Source organism: Pleurodeles waltl, chromosome 8 (assembly GCF_031143425.1).
Source record: "Pleurodeles waltl isolate 20211129_DDA chromosome 8, aPleWal1.hap1.20221129, whole genome shotgun sequence".
Classification (NCBI taxonomy): Eukaryota; Metazoa; Chordata; class Amphibia; order Caudata; family Salamandridae; genus Pleurodeles; species Pleurodeles waltl.
In genome coordinates, this window is record NC_090447.1 from 1,533,843,425 (window position 1) to 1,533,868,956 (window position 25,532).

A 25,532-nucleotide genomic window follows, 5' to 3' on the forward strand; every position below is an offset into this window, starting at 1 on the left:
CTGGATTTGTCTCTGAGTGTGTGTACCTCATTTATTGTCTATGTGTATGTACAACAAATGCTTAACACTACTCCTTGGATAAGCCTACTGCTCGACCACACTACCACAAAATAGAGCATTAGTATTATCTATTTTTACCACTATTTTACCTCTAAGGGGAACCCTTGGACTCTGTGCATGCTATTCCTTACTTTGAAATAGCACATACAGAGCCAACTTCCTACAGGCACCATCTGTGCCCATCAAAGAATTTCCAGAGGCTGGGGGAGGCTACTCCTCCCCAGCCTTCACACCTATTTCCAAAGGGAGAGGGTGTTACACCCTCTCTCAGAGGAAGTCCTTTGTTCTGCCTTCCTGGGCCAGGGCTACCTGGACCCCAGAAGGGCAGAAACCTGTCTGAGGGGTTGGCAGCAGCAGCAGCTGCAGTGGAGACCCCGAAAAGGCAGTTTGGCAGTACCCGGGGTCTGTGCTAGAGACCTGGGGGATCATGGAATTGTCTTCCATGATCTTAGACATGTTACATGGCCATGTTTGGAGTTACCATTGTGATGCTATACATAGGTAGTGACCTATGTATAGTGCACGCGTGCAATGGTGTCCCCGCACTCACAAAGTCCGGGGAATTTGCCCTGAACAATGTGGGGGCACCTTGGCTAGTGCCAGGGTGCCCACACACTAAGTAACTTTGCACCCAACCTTCACCAGGTGAAAGTTAGACATATAGGTGACTTATAAGTTACTTAAGTGCAGTGGTAAATGGCTGTGAAATAACGTGGACGTTATTTCACGCAGGCTGCACTGGCAGGCCTGTGTAAGATTTGTCAGAGCTCCCTATGGGTGGCAAAAAAAATGCTGCAGCCCATAGGGATCTCCTGGAACCCCAATACCCTGGGTACCTCAGTACCATATACTAGGGAATTATATGGGTGTTCCAGTATGCCAATGCGAATTGGTGAAATTGGTCACTAGCCGGTTAGTGACAATTTGGAAAGCAGAGAGAGCATAACCACTGAGGTTCTGGTTAGCAGAGCCTCAGTGAGACAGTTAGGCATCACACAGGGAACACATACAGGGCACATACTTATGAGCACTGGGGCCCTGCCTGGCAACATATATGCAGTGAAATATGGGGGTAACATGCCAGGCAAGATGGTACTTTCGTACAATGTGCACCGAACATTCTGGCCACTATGGATAAGCACAGGCAAAACAAAACGAGCAGACTACAGCAGATAAACCCTACGGAAATGCAAACAGAATAAAGAATGCCACATTAAAATAAGCATTAGCAATGCCAATAGGTAAGCTTTAATGAGCTGCAACCTACAAGCACAAAAATATGCAGCTCACTCCCCGTTCTCATGGGTACATCTCTCACCAAGCACTTAGAGACAACGTGCTCCCTGCAATCACACAGGCACACCACTCACTCTGCATCCAAACTGCCAGCCCTGCACTCATACACCTTACAACCACCAAAAAACTGCCAGCCCTGCACTCATACACCTTTCAACCACCATAAAACTGCCAGCCCTGCACTCATACACCTTACAACCAGCACAAAAACTGCCAGCCCTGCACTCATACACCTTACAACCAGCACAAAAACTGCCAGCCCTGCACTCATACACCCTACAACCAGCACAAAAACTGCCAGCCCTGCACTCATACACCTTACAACCACCAAAAAACTGCCAGCCCTGCACTCATACACCTTTCAACCAGCAAAAAACTGCCAGCCCTGCACTCATACACCTTACAACCAGCACAAAAACCTGCGGCCCTGGGTCATACACCTTACAACCAGCACAAAAACTGCCAGCCCTGGATTTGCACACCTTTCAACCACCAAATAAACTGCCAGTTTGATAAAAACGCATTTGTGTGATACTTACCTCACTGTGCACAGTAATATCTCTAAAAGTACTTACGTTTTTTCCTGACAGTTGTGGTGTCTAAAAATAATATTAAAAGTATTGAAAATGTCACTTACCCAGTGTACATCTGTTCGTGGCATTAGTCGCTGCAGATTCACATGTTTGGCACAGTCCGCTGCCTGGTGTTGGGCTCGGAGTATTACAAGTTGTTTTTCTTCGAAGAAGTCTTTTTGGTCACGGGACCGAAGGACTCCTCCCTCCTCGGCTCCATTGCGCATGGGCGTCGACTCCATCTTAGATTGTTTTCCCCGCAGAGGGTGAGGATGGAGTTGTTTGGTATAAATAGTGCCCATGCAATGGAGTGAATATGTATGTACGTTAAGAGTTTATAATAATTATTTACAAATGTTCAGATGTTTAAGATTTATGATCTACTTCTAAACGGCTACAGGCTTCCCGGGGAGGTGGGAGGGTACATGTGAATCTGCAGCGACTAATGCCACAAACAGATGTACACTGGGTAAGTGACATTTTCAGTTCGATGGCATATGTTGCTGCAGATACACATGTTTGGCATAGACTATAAAGCAGTTACCTCCCCTAAAAGCGGTGGTTTAGCCTGTAGGAGTTGAAGTAGTTTGGAATAATGTTCTTAGTACAGCTTGGCCCACTGTAGCTTGTTGTGCATTTAGTACGTCTACGCAGTAGTGTTTAGTAAACGTATGAGGCGTAGACCAGGTTGCAGCCTTACATATTTCGCTCATAGGAATGTTTCCTAGAAAGGCCATTGTAGCACCTTTCTTTCTGGTTGAGTGTGCCTTTGGTGTAATAGGCAATTCTCTTTTGGCTTTAAGATAGCATGTTTGAATACATCTGACTATCCATCTAGCAATGCCTTGTTTAGAGATTGGATTTCCTATGTGTGGTTTTTGAAAAGCTATGAACAGTTGTTTTGTTTTCCTGATTAGCTTTGTTCTGTCAATGTAATACATTAGTGCTCTTTTGATGTCTAATGTATGTAGTGCCCTTTCAGCCACAGAATTTGGTTGTGGGAAGAACACTGGCAATTCTACTGTTTGATTTAAATGGAATGGTGAGATTACCTTTGGCAGAAATTTTGGATTTGTTCTTAGAACTATTTTATTGTTGTGTATTTGAATAAATGGTTCTTGTATGGTAAATGCCTGTATTTCACTTACTCTTCTGAGGGATGTGATTGCAATGAGAAATGCGACCTTCCAGGTTAGATATTGCATTTCACAGGAATGCATGGGTTCGAAAGGTGGACCCATGAGTCTTGTTAAGACGATGTTAAGATTCCATGAAGGAACTGGTGGTGTTCTTGGTGGTATAATTCTTTTTAGCCCTTCCATGAATGCTTTAATAACTGGTATTCTAAATAGAGACGATGAATGAGTAGTTTGTAGGTAAGCAGATATTGCTGCGAGGTGTATTTTTATAGATGAAAAAGCGAGATTTGCTTTTTGCAAATGTAGTAAGTATCCTACTATGTCTTTAGTAGAGGCATGTAATGGTTGTATTTGATTGGCATGGCAGTAGTAAACAAATCTTTTCCACTTAGATGCATAGCAGTGTCTAGTGGAAGGTTTTCTAGCTTGTTTTATGACCTCCATGCATTCTTGTGTGAGGTCTAAGTGTCCGAATTCTAGGATTTCAGGAGCCAAATTGCCAGATTCAATGATGCTGGGTTTGGATGCCTGATCTGTTGTTTGTGTTGTGTTAACAGATCTGGCCTGTTGGGTAGTTTGACATGCGGTACTAGTGAAAGGTCTAGTAGAGTTGTATACCAAGGTTGTCTTGCCCATGTGGGTGCTATCAGTATGAGTTTGAGTTGGTTTTGACTCAACTTGTTTACTAGATATGGAAGGAGAGGGAGAGGGGGAAAAGCGTACGCAAATATCCCTGACCAACTCATCCATAGAGCATTGCCTTGTGATTCGCGGTGTGGGTACCTGGATGCGAAGTTTTGGCATTTTGAGTTTTCTTTTGTTGCGAACAAATCTATCTGGGGTGTTCCCCAAATTTGAAAGTACTTGTTCAGAACTTGGGGGTGAATTTCCCATTCGTGGACTTGTTGGTGGTCTCGCGAAAGGTTGTCTGCTAGTTGGTTTTGTGTTCCTGGAATAAATTGTGCTATTAGGCGAATGTTGTTGTGAATCGCCCACTGCCAAATTTTTTGTGTTAGGAGGCACAATTGTGTTGAGTGTGTTCCTCCTTGTTTGTTTAAATAATACATTGTTGTAATGTTGTCTGTTTTGACAAGAATGTATTTGTGTGTTATTATGGGTTGGAAGGCTTTTAACGCTAGAAATACTGCTAACAGTTCTAGGTAATTGATATGAAATTTTGTTTCGTGTATATCCCATTGTCCTTGAATGCTGTGGTGATTGAGGTGTGCTCCCCACCCTGTCATGGAAGCATCTGTTGTTATAACGTATTGAGGCACTGGGTCCTGAAATGTCCGCCCTTTGTTTAAATTTTTGCTGTTCCACCATAGAAGCGAGAGGTATGTTTGGCGGTCTACCAACACCAGATCTTGAAGTTGACCCTGTGCCTGTGACCATTGTGATGCTAGACACTGTTGTAAGGGTCGCATGTGTAGTCTTGCGTTTGGGACAATGGCTATGCATGATGACATCATGCCTAGAAGTTTTAGCACAAATTTTGCTTGTATCTTTTGGTTTGGAAACATAGCACTTATTACCTTGTGGAATGCCTGCACTCTTTGTGGACTTAGAGTGGCAATTCCTTTTGATGTGTTGATGGTTGCTCCTAGATATTGTTGTGTTTGACACGGTTCTAGGTGTGATTTTGTATAGTTGATGGAAAACCCCAGTTTGTGAAGGGTTTGTATGACAAATGTGGTGTCGTTTGCGCATTTTTTTACTGTGTTGGTCTTGATTAGCCAATCGTCTAGGTAAGGGAACACATGTATCTGTTGTCTCCTGATGTGTGCTGCTACTACTGCTAGACATTTTGTGAACACTCTTGGTGCAGTTGTTATTCCGAATGGCAACACCTTGAATTGGTAATGTATTCCTTTGAATATGAACCGTAGGTACTTTCTGTGAGAAGGGTGTATTGGTATATGAAAGTACGCATCCTTTAGGTCTAATGTGGTCATGTAATCTTGCTGTTTGAGCAGTGGAATGATGTCTTGTAGTGTGACCATGTGAAAATGGTCCGATATGATGTAGGTATTTAGTGTCCTGAGATCTAATATTGGTCTTAATGTTTTGTCTTTTTTTGGAATTAGAAAGTACAGGGAGTAAACTCCTGTGTTTTTTTGTTGTACTGGTACTAACTCTATTGCATCCTTTTGCAGTAGTGCTTGAACTTCTAGTCCTAAAAGTTCTAAATGTTGTGGTGACATTTTGCGTGTTTTGGGGGGGATGTTTGGTGGGAAGTTGTGGAATTCTATGCAATAGCCATGTTGGATTATTGCTAATACCCAATTGTCTGTTGTAATCTGTTGCCAAGATTGGTAGAATTGGCTTAGTCTTCCCCCCACTGGTGTTGAGTGAAGGGGTTGCGTGACTTGAAAGTCACTGTTTAGGTGGAGGTGTTTTTGGAGTCTGGAATCTTCCCCTACTCCTTGGGAATTGACCCCCCCTATATCCCCTGAAACCTCCCCTTTGGAAGGAACCCTGATATGGTGTGGTTCTTGTTTGTTGGCTGGTGGTGTCTGTGGGTTGGCCACGAAACCCCCCTCTAAATGGAGTTTTTCTGAAAGAGCCTCTGCTCTGCGGGGAGTAGAGTGCGCCCATGGCCTTGGCCGTGTCTGTGTCCTTTTTAAGTTTTTCAATGGCTGTATCCACTTCAGGGCCAAAAAGTTGTTTTTCGTTGAAGGGCATATTAAGGACAGCCTGCTGGATTTCAGGTTTGAAGCCTGAAGTGCGGAGCCAAGCGTGTCTCCTTATGGTGACAGCAGTGTTGACTGTTCTCGCTGCAGTATCGGCTGCGTCCAGTGAAGAGCGGATTTGATTGTTTGAGATCGTTTGTCCCTCTTCAACTATTTGCTGCGCCCTTTTTTGGTATTCTTGGGGAAGATGGTCTACGAGAAGTTGCATCTCATCCCAGTGAGCGCGGTCATATCTGGCCAGCAGCGCTTGAGAATTTGCGATGCGCACTGGTTGGCTGCCTGTGATGCTACGCTTTTCCCTGCCGCATCAAATTTTCTGCTTTCTTTGTCCGGAGGTGGGGCGTCACCAGATGTATGGGAATTTGCTCTTTTGCGAGCTGCCCCTACTACTACGGAGTCAGGTGGTAACTGCGAAGTAATAAACACTGGATCTGTGGGTGGTGGTTTGTATTTTTTATCCACCCTTGGGGTGATGGCTCTTGATTTTACGGGCTCTTCAAAAATTTGTTTTGCGTGCTGTAACATCCCCGGTAGCATTGGGAGACATTGATATTGGCTATGTGTAGCCGAGAGGGTGTTAAATAAAAAATCATCCTCTATAGGGTCTGAATGCAGTTGGACATTGTGGAATTCTGCAGCCCTAGCCACCAGTTGTGAGTATGAGGTACTGTCCTCTTGCGGTGACGGCTTTGTGGGGTATGAATCTGGATCATTGTCCGGCACTGGGGTGTCGTATAGGTCCCAAGCGTCTTGATCCTGATCATCTTGACTTATGGTAGTTTGCGCTGGTGAGTGCATTTGTGGCGGTGTTTGTGCCAGCGATGCCTGTTGTAGTGGAGAGGGCGGAGGGGTGACTTTTTTGACCACTTTGGCTTGTGGTTGTGCGTCATCCTTGAGGAGACTGATCCTTCTTTTCCTCATTATTGGGGGAAGGGTTGATATCTTCCCTGTGTCTTGCTGGATGTACAGTCTCTTTTGTGTGTAGTCTGATTCTACACTTTGGAGCTCTTGTCCAAATCTGTGCATCTGGCCACTTATTCCTTGTTCCTCTGAGTAGGATGAAGGTGTGGTATTTTTCGGCGCCGAGAGAGAATCTTTTTTCGGTTTCGGCACCGACAGAATTTTTGTTCCTTTCGGCATGGATTCTCGGTGCCGATGTTTTTCGGTGCCGGTATCTTGTCTTTGTCTCTCGGAGCCGCTTTCTCGGCTCCGAGGTTGCTCCATGGCGGTCCCTCGACCGGAGTCGGGTGTCTTCGCTATGGGCGTGCCCTTTTTCGGCGCCTTTGACGGGTCGCCTGTTTTATGGGTCGAGCCATGGCCTGTTGGCAGTGGCGTCCCCTGGGCTTTCGTTTTGTCGATGGTTTTACTTTTCAACGTCTTACTCACAGTTTGTTGCTGTTGTTCGACGTCGGAGTCTCCGGATTCTGATTCCGGAACCGAGAATGTTTCCTCTTCGTCGTCGAAACGTTGTTTTGTCGGCGTGGACGCCATTTGTAGACGCCTGGCTCTTCGGTCCCGGAGTGTTTTTCTGGACCGGAAGGCTCGACAGGCCTCACAGGTATCCTCCTTGTGCTCGGGGGACAAGCACAAGTTACAGACCAAGTGCTGATCTGTATAAGGATACTTACTGTGACATTTTGGGCAGAAACGGAACGGGGTCCGTTCCATCGGCTTCGATGTCGCACGCGGTCGGGCCGACCAGGCCCCGATGGGGGAATCGAAGCTACCCCAAAGTCTTCCGATGATCGGTGTCGATGTACCTAACTATCCCGATACCGAACGGAACAATACCGACGCTTTCTTCCGAGATTCTGACTAACTTTCCGAACCGAAACACGGAGCGAAAAGGAATACGTCCGAACCCGACAGCGGAAAAAAACAATCTAAGATGGAGTCGACGCCCATGCGCAATGGAGCCGAGGAGGGAGGAGTCCTTCGGTCCCGTGACCAAAAAGACTTATTCGAAGAAAAACAACTTGTAATACTCCGAGCCCAACACCAGGCAGCGGACTGTGCCAAACATGTGTATCTGCAGCAACATATGCCATCGAACTGTATTTTTCTAAAATTGGTCTCGAGTTTATTCTTGAGTGTGTGCCTCATTTATTGACTCTGTGTGTTTAACAAATGCTTAGCAGTACCCTCTATTAAGCCTGACATGTTCGCCCACGCAACCACAAAAGACACAATTTAGGGTTATAACTTTAAGCCTCTAGCAACCAATAAGGGTCGACTGTACTATCTGGATAGTTCACCCCTACACGGGTACACTACATAGATAGTCCGCTCCATAAGTCACTTATGTAGAATATTATCACACACACTTGAGGGGACCTCGGAACACTTCCTTCTGAAAGTAACAGGGTCAGTCAGTTGTAGCTGATAATTAGCAAGACAAGCTAACTTGCTTTGCATTTTTCTTATGTTCAAAAAAGTTCTTCGTTACTGCAGTAAGGCCACGTTGCAGCATACAATCGAAAGGAAGGTCCTACACTAATCAAAATAGCCCATCACCTTCACTTATATGAAAAGTAAAAAGAAGAAAAAGGTGTCTGTCAGGTCAAAAGTGGAGAAGCTGCAGAAAAACATACTCTGTTGCTTTACAAAATCAACAGTTTCGCTTTCCAAGCATGCACTGCATGGCAGTTGAACCTACAGCCTCAGTTCTTTCTGTACAGCAATAAGTAATGTGTGATAACTATACTGTAAAAGAAAGACAGTGTGCATGTAAAGGGATGTATACCATCAATGTAGCCAATAACTGACAAACACAAAAATCAATAAACAGCTATATAATAAATATACCTGGAAAAGCATATTGCATCACGGACACTTCAGTGAGGATTCCTATGATGGCAGATTTAAGATGACAAGCGGCGTAGGATCCTCTCTCTGTTATAATTGCAGCACAACAATCAATATCCTCTATCCAGAGAGGACAAGAAAAAACTACAAGACGTAAACAATTACTTACTTTAACAAGAGCTATTTCATCTCAATGCTGCGACAGCTAAATACATTCTTTAATACTGCCTGGCCTAGTAAAGTGTCAGCCCGTGAATCCGTAGCTAAGCAACAATGCTTGGAAAATGTGTGCACTGATCTCCAGCTGGCTGCCTCACCAAATCCAGCCAAAGGAAAGGGTGAAACGACTACAGGCAAAAAAGAGGAGGGGGTGCGTTCTTACCGCTATTCTATTACTGTGAAACACTGAATTCTTCTATTCAGCAAAGAGCTTGCAGCTCACTAACACCAATCTGGATAAAAAAGGATTCAACTCCCATGGAGGAAGATGAAGTCTCTTCAGTGGAAAAGTCCTTTGTTAATTCTTCTAGAAAGTCTTCTATAAATGGCATTGTAAAGAAAGATCTTTGTATTGGTCCCTTTCTGTACTCTTGAACAGCAGCAAGATGGTTTTTAATGGAAGTGGTCTGCATGTTTGATTGTGCCAAATGAAGTAAACAGGGAGTGATCACAATCTCCTGACAGTTTATAGAGACATGACTGTGGTTCAAGCATATAACTTATAGACAACTTTGTGGAAGAATGCTTGAACTGTAAGAAAGTTAATATGGTACCGACTGACTTCAGGAGCCATGCTCTTAAATTTCAGAACTTTACATTGGGGCGATGAATTTTGCCTTGCATTCTTGATAGAAGGTTCTCTTTGCACTGGAATGTCTTTTGGGTTCTCACAGAGTTGAAGTACTGCTGGCCTTTATCGCGCCACTCTGGTACAATTAAATTCATTGCGGCGCTGAACAGCCTCTGTTTGAGCAGTACTGATGGAATCCGTCGGGTAGAGGCAAAGACCAATTGATCAAAAGGGCATTGCCCAACAACCCTGGTTCCCTCGTTCTTGGTGCAAAGTTTAGGCATTTTTCCAAGTGGCGATTAAACCTATGTCGGGGAAACCTTTGTCTTGAAAAATATCTTGAAATTGGACCAGAACACCATAATTGGCACAGAAGGACACTGAGGATCAAGTTCAGTTTTCCCCATCATTCCTATAACATCCCTGGAGCAAAGAACCTGGAACTTCTTTACCCTGTCTCCAAGATGCTTGCACGGAAGGCACCTGAAGTCCTGTCACTTCTCCATCAGATAAAGAGGCCAGTGAATCTGATCATAGATCACCGGGCCGTGGTCAACAGAGCGGCCTTATCCTTTCCTTTCATTCTGGAAGGCCTGAAGGCAGCCTTTTTATGCATCTCTGGGGCTTTTAATAGCAGAACAGCAATACCAGTCCCGCAGATACCATTATAGACAGTGACTAGGCACATAAGCCTGAGGACACTATTAGCCATCAATAACAACTGGAGAACTCCACTGGTGGAAAAATACCAGAGTCAACCTAATATACCATCCCCAGTGCAAGTTCAGTGTCAGTCTAGAGAACCCAGGCCCTCCCAGTCCCACTGTAAAACCATAACAAGAGAGAGATAAAAAGCGGCTGCAACAGTGTGAGGCAGAGAGCTCGCTGGAGACTCGTGAAGAAATTAAATAAATACAGTTAAGATGATTACTGATGTTCGTAATTTCCGAGGGTAAAAAAGAAAATGTGTTACTTACCTGCAACTGTAGTTCTCCAAAACTGGTATCTTTCATAGATTCACAAGCTCTCTCTGATATGGCACTTGTTCACACTTGTGCTCTTAAAGTCTGAGGGACAGATGCCTCTGAGAGGAATGTTCTAGACGGTGCTACAACCTGGTTGGTTGGAGACTAAAGTTTAGTCTCTTTTTAAAAAAAACATACAGAGATATGTTACTAAACAGAAGGTTTAATGGCCTATCCAGGCCATCTTTTACATTACCCCACTTTCTAACTGTACTGTGGGACTCCCACTTTGACGATGGGGAATGATTCAAGCATGTGAATCTATCAAAGATCCAATAATGAAGTAACCCATTCAAAGTTAAGGAAGGGATTGTGTTTCTATCCATGAATTGATGTTTTAATCAAACTGATTCACTGCATTTGTAGAAAGTTATGACATATTTCCACAATTTAATAATCCAGTTATGGCACAGCTGAAGCAATGGAAGGGTCCAAACAATTCTTTTCAGGCAATAAATCACATCCCATAGCAACTAGAAGCATTTTACGTTACATCGAAGACAATACAAACATGCCTGAAAGCATGAAACATTACCTGTGAATTCTGTATTCTTATAGTCCCGGGTGATAGTGTTTGTGTCATCACTTGACCTTGTGGGGTGACCACTGTAACAGGCTGATAAACTGTGCCACCTACAAAACACGCAGAATAAAACAAACTAAGGGTGAGAAACGGGTGTGCTGTCCTTCCTGAGGAACACCACTATATAACACACGCACAGCGTTGCAAGACTGGGGTAGTACCACTGGCAAAAGAGCAACAAAAGCACTTAAGAAGCATGCGTGTACCCCCAGCAGTTACGCCTCTCACGGCTGCTCTGGCGGCTCCTCGTTTGGATGATGACTATATGACTGGTTTCAGTTCTTGTCATCCGAGTGCTTTGTAAAACTACTACATGTTGACCTGAGGCACTTAGCAGCACCATTAAGGATTTAACTGCATTTTGCCTACCTGCATCACTTGCTCTGGGTTAAAGGGGATCTCGCCCTTCATAGGGATTGTGCTAAGATTCTCCTCTGTTCTACTAGAATTGCTGGAAGAGAGCAAGGACTTGAACTGTTTTCTGTCTCTTCGTTATCCAAACAAGACCACAGAAGTCACATTCACTGTTGGCCCACTACAATGAAAACTCCCTCAACCTCATCTCCAAGTAATCACTGGTCATCCACAGAGCCCTCGTGATGCCCTCAATGGCCGCGCTTTCCCACACATCCTGCCCACACTTTCAGATTACAGCGCTATTATGTTCCGCAGAAGGGGTAATTTCAGATATTTAATTACCTTAACATAACTGCTTTGTTCTATTGACTGTAATGTGCCACTCAAAGTGTTGCACATAAGGCACTGAAATGTCACACATAAGTGCACTGAAAACTCGAAAATGTCACACATATTCAAACAGAAACTTTGGGAGATATGCATCACCCTCACTTATTTTGTATGACTCTTGTTACCCACAAAAAAATTCCTACTATGACCTCGAAGACATCTGCTGCTAATAGAACACTTCGGGGAGACAAGAAATGGTTACAGGGTGTCAAGACAGTAGAAAAGAGCGGGACGTTTCATGGAGGACCTGTGAACCCCTGCTTCTTACCTGACATTGTTGCCATGGTCACACTTCCTTGCTGCAGGGCGGTTGCTGGTACCATAATTCCTTGGGTACTCAGGCTGCCAATTGTGCTATGAATTTGCTAAAAAGACAAGTAAAAAACAAGGTTACAGATGTAAACTTACACACATTGTGATAAGTAAAATGTTCATTTATAGTATTGGTGATTCCATTCAATGTTTTACTTTTTAATACAGTTCTCAGGTGTTAGAATAACTAACTCCAATCCAGTGATAAAGGGTGGAAGAAACAGACACAACAGAAATGCTGTTTGTTAACTAAGTACTTAGAATAGTATTCAATGTATGCATGTTAACTCGAAGCAAAATTCATAATTCCATTTCTCCATTTCATAACAGCTCTAATGGTTTCAGACTTAACTGCACCTTTTAAAGGACACGTTGTGGTACTTTCACACGCTGTATATAAAGACTTCTGAGTAATCCGCACTGAGTGACATTTTCCTCAATAGAGATCCTTCAGGAGCAAAAAGAAAGGTTAGGTGTGGGGTAGAAAGATCAAAGATTAGAAATATAGAGAGAAAGAGGAGGATAATGAGGCTGAGAGAGAGAAGAACATGACAGAAAGAAATAAGAGAAATGAACAAGAGAGAGAAAGACACAGAGAGAGATGCGACAGCACAGGACTCACGGACGAATTACATTTATCAGCTTCAGGGAACTTTGTTTGACGGTACTCCCATGACACGACAATACTTTGTTGTGATGTTCATTCAAACCCAGGCCAGCAACAGGGGCTTTGAGATTATAGGACTCAGGGTAAAAATCTAGTGACAACCAATGGCAAACAGTGGCAGAAGTGTAGAGCAACACCTACACGGAAAAAACACGTATGCAGTGACGGCATCTACGATGCAGTTTTTGGTTGTGCTGTTTGGCAGCAGCATTTCTCAGAAGTCATGCACTGGTGAAAAACCGGCATAGAAGACTGAAATGCCCTGGCTTTTTTATTTAACCAGAGCTTAGGTTGTGCCAGTAGTTGGCAGAAGCTGTCACTTCTAGGGACTGCAGTTTGCTTTTTTGTCAACACATTTGAAACAAAGCAAGACATGGAAAGGAAGAGAAGGCAGAAAGAGGAGGAGAAAGAGAGGGAAACAGTAACCAAGAGAAATAAGGGATGAAAATGGATGAAAATGCACCTGCAAGAGTGAGAAAAGAGATAGGAAGTGCTGGGAGGTGGAAGAAAGAGGTGTGAGGTGTAATCAAGATTAGTCAGCCTTGGTATTCACGAGATAAAGAGCCATGAAGAGTATGGTAATGGAAGAAAGAGGCATGAGGTGGAAGCTAGCCGGGAAAGCCTCGGCATTCATGAGATAAAGCGCCATGAAGAGTAGGGTGATGGGAGAAAGAGGCATGATGTGGAAGCTAGACGGGGCAGCCTCAATATTCATGAGATAAAGAGCCAGGAAGAGGAGGGTGATGGAAGAAGAAGGCATGAGGTGGAAGCTAGACGGGGTAGCCTTGGTATTCATGAGATAAAGTGCCATGAAGAGAAGGGTGATGGGAGAAAGAGGCATGAGGTGGAAGCTAGACGGGGTAGCCTCGGTATTCATGAGACACAGCGCCATGAAGAGTAGGGTGATGGGAGAAAGAGGCATGAGGTGTAAGCTAGATGGGATAGCCTCGGTATTCATGAGAGAAAGAGCCGTAAAGACTATGGTAATGGAAGAAAGAGGCAGGAGGTGGAAGATAGACGGGGTAGCCTCGGTATTCATGAGATAAAGAGCCATGAAGAGTAGGGTAATGGAAGAAAGAGGCATGAGATGGAATCTAGACAGGGAAGCCTCGGTATTCATGTGATAAATAGCCATGAAGAGTATGGTAATGGAAGAAAGAGGCAAAAGGTGGAAGCTAGACAGGGTAGCCTCGGTATTCATGAGCTGAAGAGCCATGAAGAGTATGGAAATGGAAAAAGAGGCATGAGGTGGAAGCTAGACGCGGTAGCTTCGGTATTCATGAGATAAAGAGCCATGAAGAGTAGGGTGATGGGAGAAAGAGGCATGAGCTGGAAGCTAGATGGGGTAGCCTTGGGATTCATGAGATAAAGAGCCATGAAGAGTAGGGTAATGGAAGAAAGAGGCATGAGGTGGAAGCTAGACGGGGTAGCCTCGGTATGCACGAGATAAAAAGCCATGAAGAGTAGAGTGATGGGAGAAAGAGGCATGACGTGGAAGCTAGACAGGGTAGCCTCGGTATTCATGAGATGAAGAGCCATGAAGAGTATGGTAATGGAAGAAAGAGGAATGAGGTGGAAGCTAGACAGGGAAGCCTCGTTATTCATGTGATAAATAGCCATGAAGAGTATGGTAATGGAAGAAAGAGGCAAAAGGTGGAAGCTAGACAGGGTAGCCTCGGTATTCATGAGCTGAAGTGCCATGAAGAGTATGGAAATGGAAGAAAAGGCATGAGGTGGAAGCTAGACGGGGTAGCCTCGGTATTCATGAGATGAAGAGCCATGAAGAGTATGGTAATGGAAGAAAGAGGCATGAGGTGGAAGCTAGACGGGGTAGCCTCGGGATTCATGAGATAAAAAGCCATGAAGAGTAGGGTGATGGGAGAAAGAGGCATGAGCTGAAAGCTAGACGGGGTGGCCTCGGGATTCATGAGATAAAAAGCCATGAAGAGTAAGGTGATGGGAGAAAGAGACATGAGCTGGAAGCTAGACGGGGTAGCCTCGGGATTCATGAGATAAAAAGCCATGAAGAGTAGGGTGATGGGAGAAAGAGGCATGAGCTGAAAGCTAGACGGGGTAGCCTCGGAATTCATGAGATAAAAAGCCATGAAGAGTAGGGTGATGGGAGAAAGCAGCATTATGTGGAATCAAGGCAAGGCAGCCTTGGTATTCGGCAACACAAGTGTTTACAGCGCTAACTGGTTGGTAAGATAACCATTGGTCCACTGCTCTTTTTTCCACAGATTAAGCATAGCTTGTAACACTGACTTTGCAGGATATACAGGTTGCAAGGTTTACGGATGCATGCAGATATACAACGTACAATCTGTTGGTAGCACCTGACAACTACTAAGAAGTATGAGAAAAGAAACCTTTGAGCATCGATTCAAGGAAGCATCTGAATTCAAGAATCCTGTAAAGTCTAAGCTTTGATGTTATGATGCCTTTTGTAACACCATGGCATGAAATCAGTTCAACCTTTGTATCCTCTCCATGTCTGGTGGATCGCATTCGTACGTAGCACTTCATAATTATGGAACATATATCAAGCTATGTTCATAGGGTTGCGGGTCATTCAGCAGCATAAATCTATTATATGTTCACATGCTGCACGGATTCACAAACAGGGTATGGAGACGAGCTAGTGGTGGAAGCAGGGCTGAATAGAGTTCCTAATGCTGCCTGCCCTGTGAGCATCCTGCCTTGTGTCAGAGTCAGAAATATTTGACTGCATATAGGGAGTAGTACATGGCTGCCCTACGTGTTTCCTGTAGTGGCACTGGCACATTCATAAAAGATGGCATACCCACCACCTTCCATCTTGAGTAAAGCCTTCTTGACATGCATGTTAGCTGTGTGACAGAGAACTGGTCAAATAATGTGTGAACCTATGCTCAAATCCCCCTATAGGAACAAAAGTCACTTGACCCTGTCTCCATGTAACACCCTGCTCCTCATTTCATTGTTCTCAGGGATATGCGTTATTTTCTCATGCAAGAGACCCAGGTCATAAGTCTCTTGACAGGTGCTCTATGTGAATATGGTATGTTGCTCACCAACAGAGCGTTAGAATCTACGAGGAATTGGAACCTCCCAAAGTGGAGCTCTTTTTAGCTTGGATGACTACTGTCTCTATGACAGCTGTATGACACCTCTTTGGGGAGGCTGCCCTCGGCTTTCCTTAGTAAGTTGGTGTAGTTCGTATGTTATAGCTAAACCGTCACGCTCAACGTGCATGTATCTGGTGTGTGCTCAAAGTTGCTTAGATGTAGAGGGCACACGGAAGGTGGTGCACCTATGGGCCATGCATTTGTCTTCGTAGCTCATCAAGTTGTGAAGAGTGCTGCATAAAGTTAGTGGTCGTGAGAGTAGGCTGTCTGACCATTTACTGCACGCGACCCTTCTCTGCTCCTTAGATTCCCCCATTCCACAGAATCCTTTGTAAAGCCACGTCAACTGTCTGACTTTGAATTTTCAGCCAGTTGAAAAACTTTTGTTGCATGTGACAGAAACTGAACCAGTTCCAGGAGGCCAAGGAATGTTCTAGCCACAGAAACAGTTGGACAAAACCTGTGGCCTGCAAACCTGGCCTTGGATACTCTACCCATCTCTTGCATTGCCGACTGCAATCCTAATGAACACGCCGTTGCTCTACCTTCATTGAAGCGCTCTAGCACTGCGTATGCTTTTTCTCTGAACAGTCACTCTGCCAAAGGGCATGTCTAACAGTTTGTTTTGTACATCAGAGCAGACCCTGTGGACTGTAGGCATGCATGGCGACTTAAGGTCTGTGCCTGCTGATCTGGCCACACTGTCTGCAGTGTCTAGGCCAGCACATACTATACATCTAGAGGCATCCTTCTCATCTCGCACCCCATCTGAAAAGCGATCCTTCACATGGTCCGGGAGATTTGAGATCACTGAAGCTGTCATATCCCAGAGAGAATGAGCACATCTCTCTAACGGACAGGGGGCGGTAAGATAGCGCAGAGCTAAGCTACCAGACAAAAAATGCTTTCTTCCTAAGGCTTCCAGGCACTTGGACTTTCTATCAGGAGGATATGTTCGAAAAAGCCCAGGATTGTGTGTAGATACAGAGAATCTCTGCATTACCGGGCTTTCCAGGGAGGGGTGAATGTTTAGGAAGGCAAGATTGCCCGGTATAAGTCTATATTGGTGACCAGTATCCCTGTTAACCATCGGAAGGATGGTTTGGCCCAGGGCTCATTCAAGGAGTCTCTGAGAGCTTTGTTGAATGGGAGTATTGGGTCAGAAGTGGACGGCACCATGTAAGATATCCATGAGGGTATTAGCCCCTAGCTCCACTGCAGGTAGTGGTAGGTTAAGGACCCTGGCTGCTTTTCTGATGACAGAGTGAAAAGTTGATATCTATGGGGGTGGATTGGGGAGGTCACTGTCTGGAGACGTTGTAGGAGGCTAGACTGGTTTGTAGTGGGTACCTTGGGTACTTACACCTTATACCAGGTCCAATTATCCCTTATTAGTGAAATGTAGTAGTGTTCTAGCAGCTTAGGCTGATAGAGGTAGCTATAGCAGAGCAGCTTAGGCAGAACTAGGAGACATGCAAAGCTCATGCAATACCACTTATAGTTACACAGTCCTTATCCACAAGTAAAGACAATACTCAGTGTTACCAAAAATAAAGGTATTTATTTGGGTGACACAGTACCAAAAATATCTTAGGGAAAATACTCCTTCTGGAGGTATTATACACAATACATACACTAGACACCAAAATTAGACAAGTAATTAGTCACAGGATAGTGCAAACAATAGGTCTAGGGGCAACACAAACCATATACTAAGAAGGTGGAATGCGAATCACAAATTCCCCCCTAGACAAGTGTAGTGTGGGCAGAATCGCTGGGAGAGTAAGAATACAGTAAAGGTAAGTAAATTACCCCACCCCAGATCCCAGAAAAGCAGGAGTAAAGTACTGTAAGTTTCCTTAAGACACACTACACCTCGTGATATGGATTATTGCAGTAACCAACCAAGTCTGCAAACAACTGCTGGATTCCTGGACCTGAAGACCTGCAAAAGAAGGGGACCAAGTCCAGAAGTCGAAAGAAGTTCCAGGAAGGACAGAAGCCCCTGCCAACCCAGAAGAGAGTGCAAAAGAAGAGTCCACGTTAGTCGAAGACTGCAGGAATGCACTCTAGGAAAATGCCAGTGGGTTCCTGCGTGACGCAAAAGGTGTCCCACGAAGTAAAGATGGATGCAGACGTGATTTTGTGTGGGAAGTCGCCAACAAGCCTTGATTATGACAAATATGTGTTTTGCGTCAAAATGGTGCTGGCTGGACCCAGGAGGGACCTGGGGGTCTCAACTCTGTGATGAGGAAGAGGTGGCTCTTAGCACTTTAGAGAGCCCTCAGGATACCAGGCAGCACCCACTGGAGTCCCAGGACACGGGGACAAAGGAGGTGCAAAACACGGTTGGTGCAGCACAACAAAGAAAGGTTCCATGCCGCCAGAGAACAACTAAACGAGTTGAGCGTCGCAGGATGGAGTGCTGGGGACCTGGGCTAGGCTGTGCACAGGAATTTTGCAAATAGTGCACAGAGGCCTCAGGAGGTGAAGAAGACACAGTACACAGGGGTACAGTCGCTCTCATGGAAGGCAAGGTCTTACCTCCTCCAAATTGCGTCAGCAGGACCTCAGGATAGTCTATGTCGATGGGGTCCACACTCTGTGTCCTTAGGAGTACGCTCGTCGCTGTGGGAGGAGTCCAAGGGTACCAGTCGTCGTCTTAGAAGGTGCCTGCTGGAGCAGGTAAGTGACTCCGTCACCCCACGGCAGATTTATTCGGTCCTTCTAGTGCAGGATGAAGACAGGGAGCCCCCAGAGCGTGCACACCGTGGAAACTGTTGCAGTTGCTGGCTGGAGCTGAAGTTGCAGAAGAAAAGTATCCCTTGTGGATACTTTGTTGCTGTTACAGCGGTTCCTGGAGCAGGCTGCGGATGATCCGAGGTCAGAGGATGAAGTAGTAGTTGCAGTGGATTCCTGTAGAAAACTTGGAAGCAGAATCTGCAGAGAACCCACAGGAGAGACCCTAAATAGCCCTGAGAGGGGGATTGGCTACCTTATCAGGTTTGAACCTACCAGGAGGGATCTCTGACGTCACCTGCTGGCACTGGCCACTCAGAGCCCTCCAGAGTGCCCCCACACCTTGCAAAGCAAGATGGCTGAAGTCTGGGACACAATGGAGGAGCTCTGGGCACCACCCCTAGGGTGGTGATGGACAGGGGAGTGGTCACTCCCCTTTCCTTTGTCCAGTTTCGCGCCAGAGCAGGGGACAAGGGGTCCCTGAACTGGTGTAGACTGGCTTATGCAAGGAGGGCACCATCTGTGCCCTTCAAAGCATTTCCAGAGGCTGGGGGAGGCTACCCCTCCCCAGCCTGTAACACCTATTCCCAATGGGAGAGGGTGTTTAACACCCAACTCTCAGAGGAAATGCTTTGTTCTGCCTTCCTGGGACTGAGCTGCTCAGACCCCAGGAGGGCAGAACCCTGTCTGTGAGGTGGCAGCAGCTGTAGCTGCAGTGCAAGCCTCAGAGAGCTGGTTTGGCAGTACTGGGGGTCCGTGGGGGAGCCCCCAGGATGCGTGGAATTGGCTCCCCAGTACCAGATTTGGAATGGGGGACAACTCCATGATCTTAGACATGTTACATGGCCATATTCGTAGTTACCAATGTGAAGCTACATATAGGTATTTACCTATATGTAGTGCACGTGGGTAATGGCATCCCCGCACTCACAAAGTCCTGGGAAATGGCCCTGAGCTATGTGGGGGCACCTTTGCTAGTGCAAGGGTGCCCTGACACTCGGTAACTTTGCACCTAACCTTCAGCAAGTGAAGGTTAGACATATAGGTGACTTATAAGTTACTTAAGTACAGGGAAAATGGCTGTGAAATAACATGTGCGTTATTTCACGCAGGCTGCAATGGCAGGCCTGTGCAAGGGTTTGTTTGAGCTCCCTATGGGTGGCAAAAGAAATGCAGCCCATATGGATCTCCTGGAACCCCAATGTCCTGGGTACCTAGGTACCATATACTAGGGACTTATAAGGGGGGGGGGACGGGTCCAGTGTGCCAATTGAAATTGGTAAATGAAGCCACTAGCCTACAGTGACAAATTTAAAAGCAGAGAGAGCATAAGCACTGAGGTTCTGATCAGCAGAGCCTCAGTGACACAGTCAAGCACTACACAGACACACACAATAGGCCATAAACTATGAGCACTAGGGTCTTGGCTAGCAGGATCCCAGTGAGACAGGCAAAACACACTGACATATAGGTTTTTATCTATGAGCAATGGGGTCTTGTCTAGCAGGATCCCAGTGACACAGTAAAAACACACTGACACATACTCACAAACAGGCCAAAAGTGGGGGTAACCATGCTAGAAAGAGGCTACTTTCTCAGAGACGTGTGCAGCTCACTGGCCTGTTGGAGAGCTAGCACATCTGAAGGTGGTGGCAGCGCTGGATATGGAAAATGTCACTTACCCAGTGTACATCTGTTCGTGGCATGAGTCGCTGCAGATTCACATGCTTTGCACATCCCGATGCTGGATTTGGGTGTCTGATCTGTTGTTTGTGTTGAGTTAACATATCTGGTCTGTTTGGTAGTTTGACATGAGGCACTACTGAGAGGTCTAGTAGTGTTGTGTACCAAGGTTGTCTTGCCCAAGTTGGTGCTATTAGTATGAGTTTGAGTTTGTTTTGACTCAATTTGTTTACCAGATATGGAAGGAGTGGGAGAGGGGGAAAAGCGTATGCAAATATCCCTGACCAACTCATCCATAACGCATTGCCCTGAGACTGATCCTGTGGGTATCTGGATGCGAAGTTTTGGCATTTTGCGTTTTCTTTTGTTGCAAATAGGTCTATTTGTGGTGTTCCCCATCTTTGGAAGTAAGTGTTTAGTATCTGGGGGTGAATCTCCCATTCGTGGATCTGTTGGTGATCCCGAGAGAGATTGTCTGCTAACTGATTCTGAATCCCTGGAATAAACTGTGTTATTAGGCGAATGTGGTTGTGAATCGCCCAATGCCATATTCTCTGTGCCAGGAGACACAACTGTGTCGAGTGTGTTCCTCCCTGTTTGTTCAGATAATACATCGTTGTCATGTTGTCTGTTTTGACAAGAATGTGCTTGTGGCTTATTATGGGTTGAAATGCTTTCAACGCTAGAAATACTGCCAGTAGTTCTAAGTGATTTATGTGAAACTGTCTTTGGTGAGTGTCCCATTGTCCCTGGATGCTGTGTTGATTGAGGTGTGCTCCCCACCCTATCATGGAGGCATCTGTAGTTATTACGTATTGAGGCACTGGGTCTTGGAAAGGCCGCCCTTGGTTTAAATTTATATTGTTCCACCATAGAAGCGAGGTGTATGTTTGGCAGTCTATCAACACTAGATGTAGAAGTTGACCCTGTGCCTGTGACCATTGTGATGCTAGGCACTGTTGTAAGGGCTGCATGTGTAATCTGGCGTTTGGGACAATGGCTATGCATGAGAACATCATGCCTAAGAGTTTCATAACCATTTTGACCTGTTTCCTTTGTTTTGGATACATGGCCTGTATTACATTGTGAAATGCTTGTACCCTTTGTGGACTTGGAGTGGCAATCCCTTTTGTTGTGTTGATTGTTGCCCCTAAGTATTGCTGTGTCTGACACGGCTGAAGGTGTGACTTTGTGTAGTTGATTGAGAAACCTAGTTTGTGGAGGGTTTCTATGACGTACTTTGTGTGTTGTGAACACCGTTCTAGCGTGTTGGTTTTGATTAACCAATTGTCTAGGTATGGGAACACATGTATTTGTTGCCTTCTGATATGTGCAGCTACCACTGCCAGGCATTTTGTGAAAACTCTTGGCGCAGTTGTTATTTCGAATGACAACACCTTGAATTGGTAATGTACCCCTTGGAATACAAACCTTAAGTACTTTCTGTGTGAAGGATGTATCGGTATATGGAAATATGCATCCTTTAGGTCTAGTGTTGCCATGTAGTCTCGTTGTTTGCGCAGTGGGATTACGTCCTGTAATGTCACCATGTGAAAGTGATCTGATTTGATGTAGGTATTTAATGTTCTGAGATCTAATATAGGTCTTAGAGTCTTGTCTTTTTTGGGTATGAGAAAGTACAGAGAGTAAACTCCTGTTCCTTTCTGTTGAATTGGTACTAATTCTATTGCTCCTTTTTGTAGTAGCGCTTGGACCTCTAGTCCTAGAAGGTCCATGTGTTGTTTTGACATATTGTGTGTTTTCGGTGGGACGTTTGGAGGGAATTTGAGAAATTCTATGCAATAACCATGCTGGATAATTGCTAGGACCCAAGTGTTTATTGTTATCTCCTCCCAATGTTTGTAAAAATTGCTTAGTCTCCCCCCCACTGGTGTTATGTGTTGGGGATTTGTGACGTGGAAGTCACTGCTTGTTTTGAGGAGTTTTGGGACTTTGGAACTTCCCTCTACTCTTTTGGGATTGTCCCCCTCTATATTGTCCCCGAAAACTTCCCTGCTGATACTGGCTCTGATAAGTGGGCCTTGTTTGTGAGGTTGTGGGTTCTGTAGTTTGTCCTCGAAACCCCCCTCGAAACTGAGTTTTACGAAATGTGCCTCTGCTCTGTGGGGAGAAGAGTGCGCCCATGGCTTTGGCCGTATCAGTGTCTTATTTAAGTTTTTCGATAGCAGTGTCCACCTCCGGCCCAAAGAACTGCTGTCCTTTAAAAGGCATATTCAGCACGGTTTGCTGTATTTCCGGCTTGAATCCTGACGTACGCAACCATGCGTGTCTCCTTATGGTTACTGCTGTATTTACTGTCCTAGCAGCTGTATCTGCTGCATCCATTGCTGACCGTATCTGATTATTTGAGATACTTTGTCCTTCCTCCACCACTTGTTGTGCCCTTTTTTGAAACTCTTTGGGTACGTGTTCAATGAAATGTTGCATTTCGTCCCAATGAGCCCTATCATATCTTGCCAGCAGTGCCTGTGAGTTGGCAATGCGCCATTGGTTGGCTGCTTGTGCTGCAACCCTTTTACCCGCAGCGTCCAACTTGCGACTCTCCTTGTCTAGAGGTGGTGCGTCTCCCGAGGTGTGAGAGTTCGCTCTCTTGCGAGCTGCCCCTACTACCACAGAGTCTGGTGTTAATTGCTGCGTAATATATACAGGGTCTGTTGGCGGTGGCTTGTACTTTTTCTCCACCCTTGGAGTAATGGCCCTGCCCTTCACGGGCTCCTGAAACACCTGTTTTGAGTGTTTTAGCATTCCAGGTAGCATAGGGAGGCTTTGGTATTGGCTATGTGTGGAGGATAGTGTGTTAAATAAAAAGTCATCCTCAATAGGCTCTGCATGCAGGGTGACATTATGAAACGCTGCTGCTCTTGACACCACCTGTGTGTAGGCTGTACTGTCCTCAGGTGGCGACGGCCTCGCTGGGTAACAGTCTGGGCTGTTATCTGACACCAGCGCATCATAAAGATCCCATGCGTCGTGATCATCCTGACTCATTCCAGTATGAGTTGGGGATTGCATCAGTGGTGGAGTGGCTACCGGTGATGTGTGCGTTGATGGTGGTGGAGACGGTGGCGGAGTTGTTTGTCTTGCCACCTTTGCCTGTGGCTGCTTGTCTTTTTCTTGAAAGGCAAGTCTTCTTTTCATCCTAATTGGTGGAAGAGTACTTATCTTCCCTGTGTCCTTTTAGATGTGGAGCCTTCTCTGAGTGTAGTCTGGCTCCAATGACTAGTTCTTGTCCGAACTTATGTCCTTGCATTTGGGAGGACAGTCCCTGTGTAGGAACCTGATTTTGGTTCCGAGGCTGGATGTTTCGGAATGGAAACCTTTTCGGTAGCCTTTTTCGGCTTCGACAACACTTTCTTTACTTTCGGCGTCCTGGTCTCTCGGTGCCGACTTGATTCGGTGCCGCCCTCTCGGTGCCGAACTTGCTCGGACCCGCTGTCTCGGGGTCAAGGTTGCTGTGTGCCAGTATCTCGACCGGAGTTGGATGACTTCGACACATGCGTGCCCTTTTTCGGTGCCGATGATCGGTCACCTATTTTTCGGGTTAAGCCATGGCCTGTTGGTGGTGGCGTCCCCTGGGCTTTTGTGGTCTTGTCGTGAGTTTTGTGTGTCGACGTCTTACTCACGGTTATAGGCGTCTCTTCGGGATCGAGCTCGTCCGAGTCCGACTCCTGGATGGAGAAGGTTTCTTCTTCCTCCTCGAAGTGTCTTTGTCCTGTCGGCGCCGACGCCATTTGCAGTCTTCTTGCTCTTCGGTCTCTTAATGTCTTCCTCGACCGAAACGCTCGACAGGCTTCACAAGTATCTTCTCTGTGTTCTAGAGACAAACACAAGTTACAGACCAGATGCTGATCTGTATAAGGATACTTGTTGTGACATTTGGGGCAGAAGCGGAATGGGGTCCGTTCTGCGATCTCCTGCTGCTCACAAGCCAGCATCGAGAAAGAAGAGCCATGGTTTGCTTCAGTCTTGGTAACTGCGATCTCCTGCTGGTCACAAACCGGCATCAAGAAGGAAGAGCCATGGTTTGCTTCAGTCTTGGTAACTGTGATCTCCTGCTGCTCACAAACCGGCATCGAGAAGGAAGAGCCATGGTTTGCTTCAGTCTTGGGAACAGCGATATCCTGCTGGTCACAAACCGGCATCAAGAAGGAAGAGCCATGGTTTGCTTCAGTCTTGGGAACAGCGATCTCCTGCTGGTCACAAACCGGCATCAAGAAGGAAGAGCCATGGTTTGCTTCAGTCTTGGTAACTGCGATCTCCTGCTGCTCACAAGCCGGCATCAAGAAGGAAGAGCCATGGTTTGCTTCAGTCTTGGTAACTGCGATCTCCTGCTGGTCACAAACCGGCATCAAGAAGGAAGAGCCATGGTTTGCTTCAGTCTTGGGAACAGCGATATTCTGCTGCTGGTCACAAACCGGCATCAAGAAGGAAGAGCCATGGTTTGCTTCAGTCTTGGTAACTGCGATCTCCTGCTGGTCACAAACCGGCATCAAGAAGGAAGAGCCATGGTTTGCTTCAGTCTTGGTAACTGCGATCTCCTGCTGCTCACAAACCGGCATCAAGAAGGAAGAGCCATGGTTTGCTTCAGTCTTGGTAACTGCGATCTCCTGCTGCTCACAAACCGGCATCAAGAAGGAAGAGCCATGGTTTGCTTCAGTCTTGGTAACTGCGATCTCCTGCTGGTCACAAACCGGCATCAAGAAGGAAGAGCCATGGTTTGCTTCAGTCTTGGTAACTGCGATCTCCTGCTGCTCACAAACCGGCATCAAGAAGGAAGAGCCATGGTTTGCTTCAGTCTTGGGAACAGCGATCTCCTGCTGGTCACAAACCGGCATCAAGAAGGAAGAGCTGTGGTATGTTTCAGTCTTGGGAACAGCGATATCCTGCTGCTCACAAACCGGCATCAAGAAGGAAGAGCCATGGTTTGCTTCAGTCTTGGTAACTGCGATCTCCTGCTGCTCACAAGCCGGCATCAAGAAGGAAGAGCCATGGTTTGCTTCAGTCTTGGTAACTGCGATCTCCTGCTGCTCACAAGCCAGCATCGAGAAAGAAGAGCCATGGTTTGCTTCAGTCTTGGGAACAGCGATATCCTGCTGGTCACAAACCGGCATCAAGAAGGAAGAGCCATGGTTTGCTTCAGTCTTGGGAACAGCGATATCCTGCTGGTCACAAACCGGCATCAAGAAAGAAGAGCCATGGTTTGCTTCAGTCTTGGTAACTGTGATCTCCTGCTGCTCACAAGCCAGCATCGAGAAAGAAGAGCCATGGTATGGGTCAGTCTTGGGAACAGCGA

The 25,532-nt window shown here is 45.9% G+C and overlaps 1 protein-coding gene across 2 annotated transcripts in view; it reads right to left on the reverse strand.

Annotated features, from left to right (window-relative positions):
* The window catches only part of PKNOX1 (PBX/knotted 1 homeobox 1), a 255,051-nt gene that overhangs the window by 64,438 nt on the left and 165,081 nt on the right, over positions 1-25,532 (reverse strand). For both annotated transcript variants that reach the window (XM_069202965.1, XM_069202964.1), the window contains 2 exons: positions 11,979-12,075; positions 10,916-11,013 (listed from right to left, as the gene is read on the reverse strand). In XM_069202965.1, coding sequence (XP_069059066.1) covers positions 10,916-11,013; positions 11,979-12,075 — 195 coding nt within the window. The remainder of the gene's footprint in view (positions 1-10,915; positions 11,014-11,978; positions 12,076-25,532) is intronic.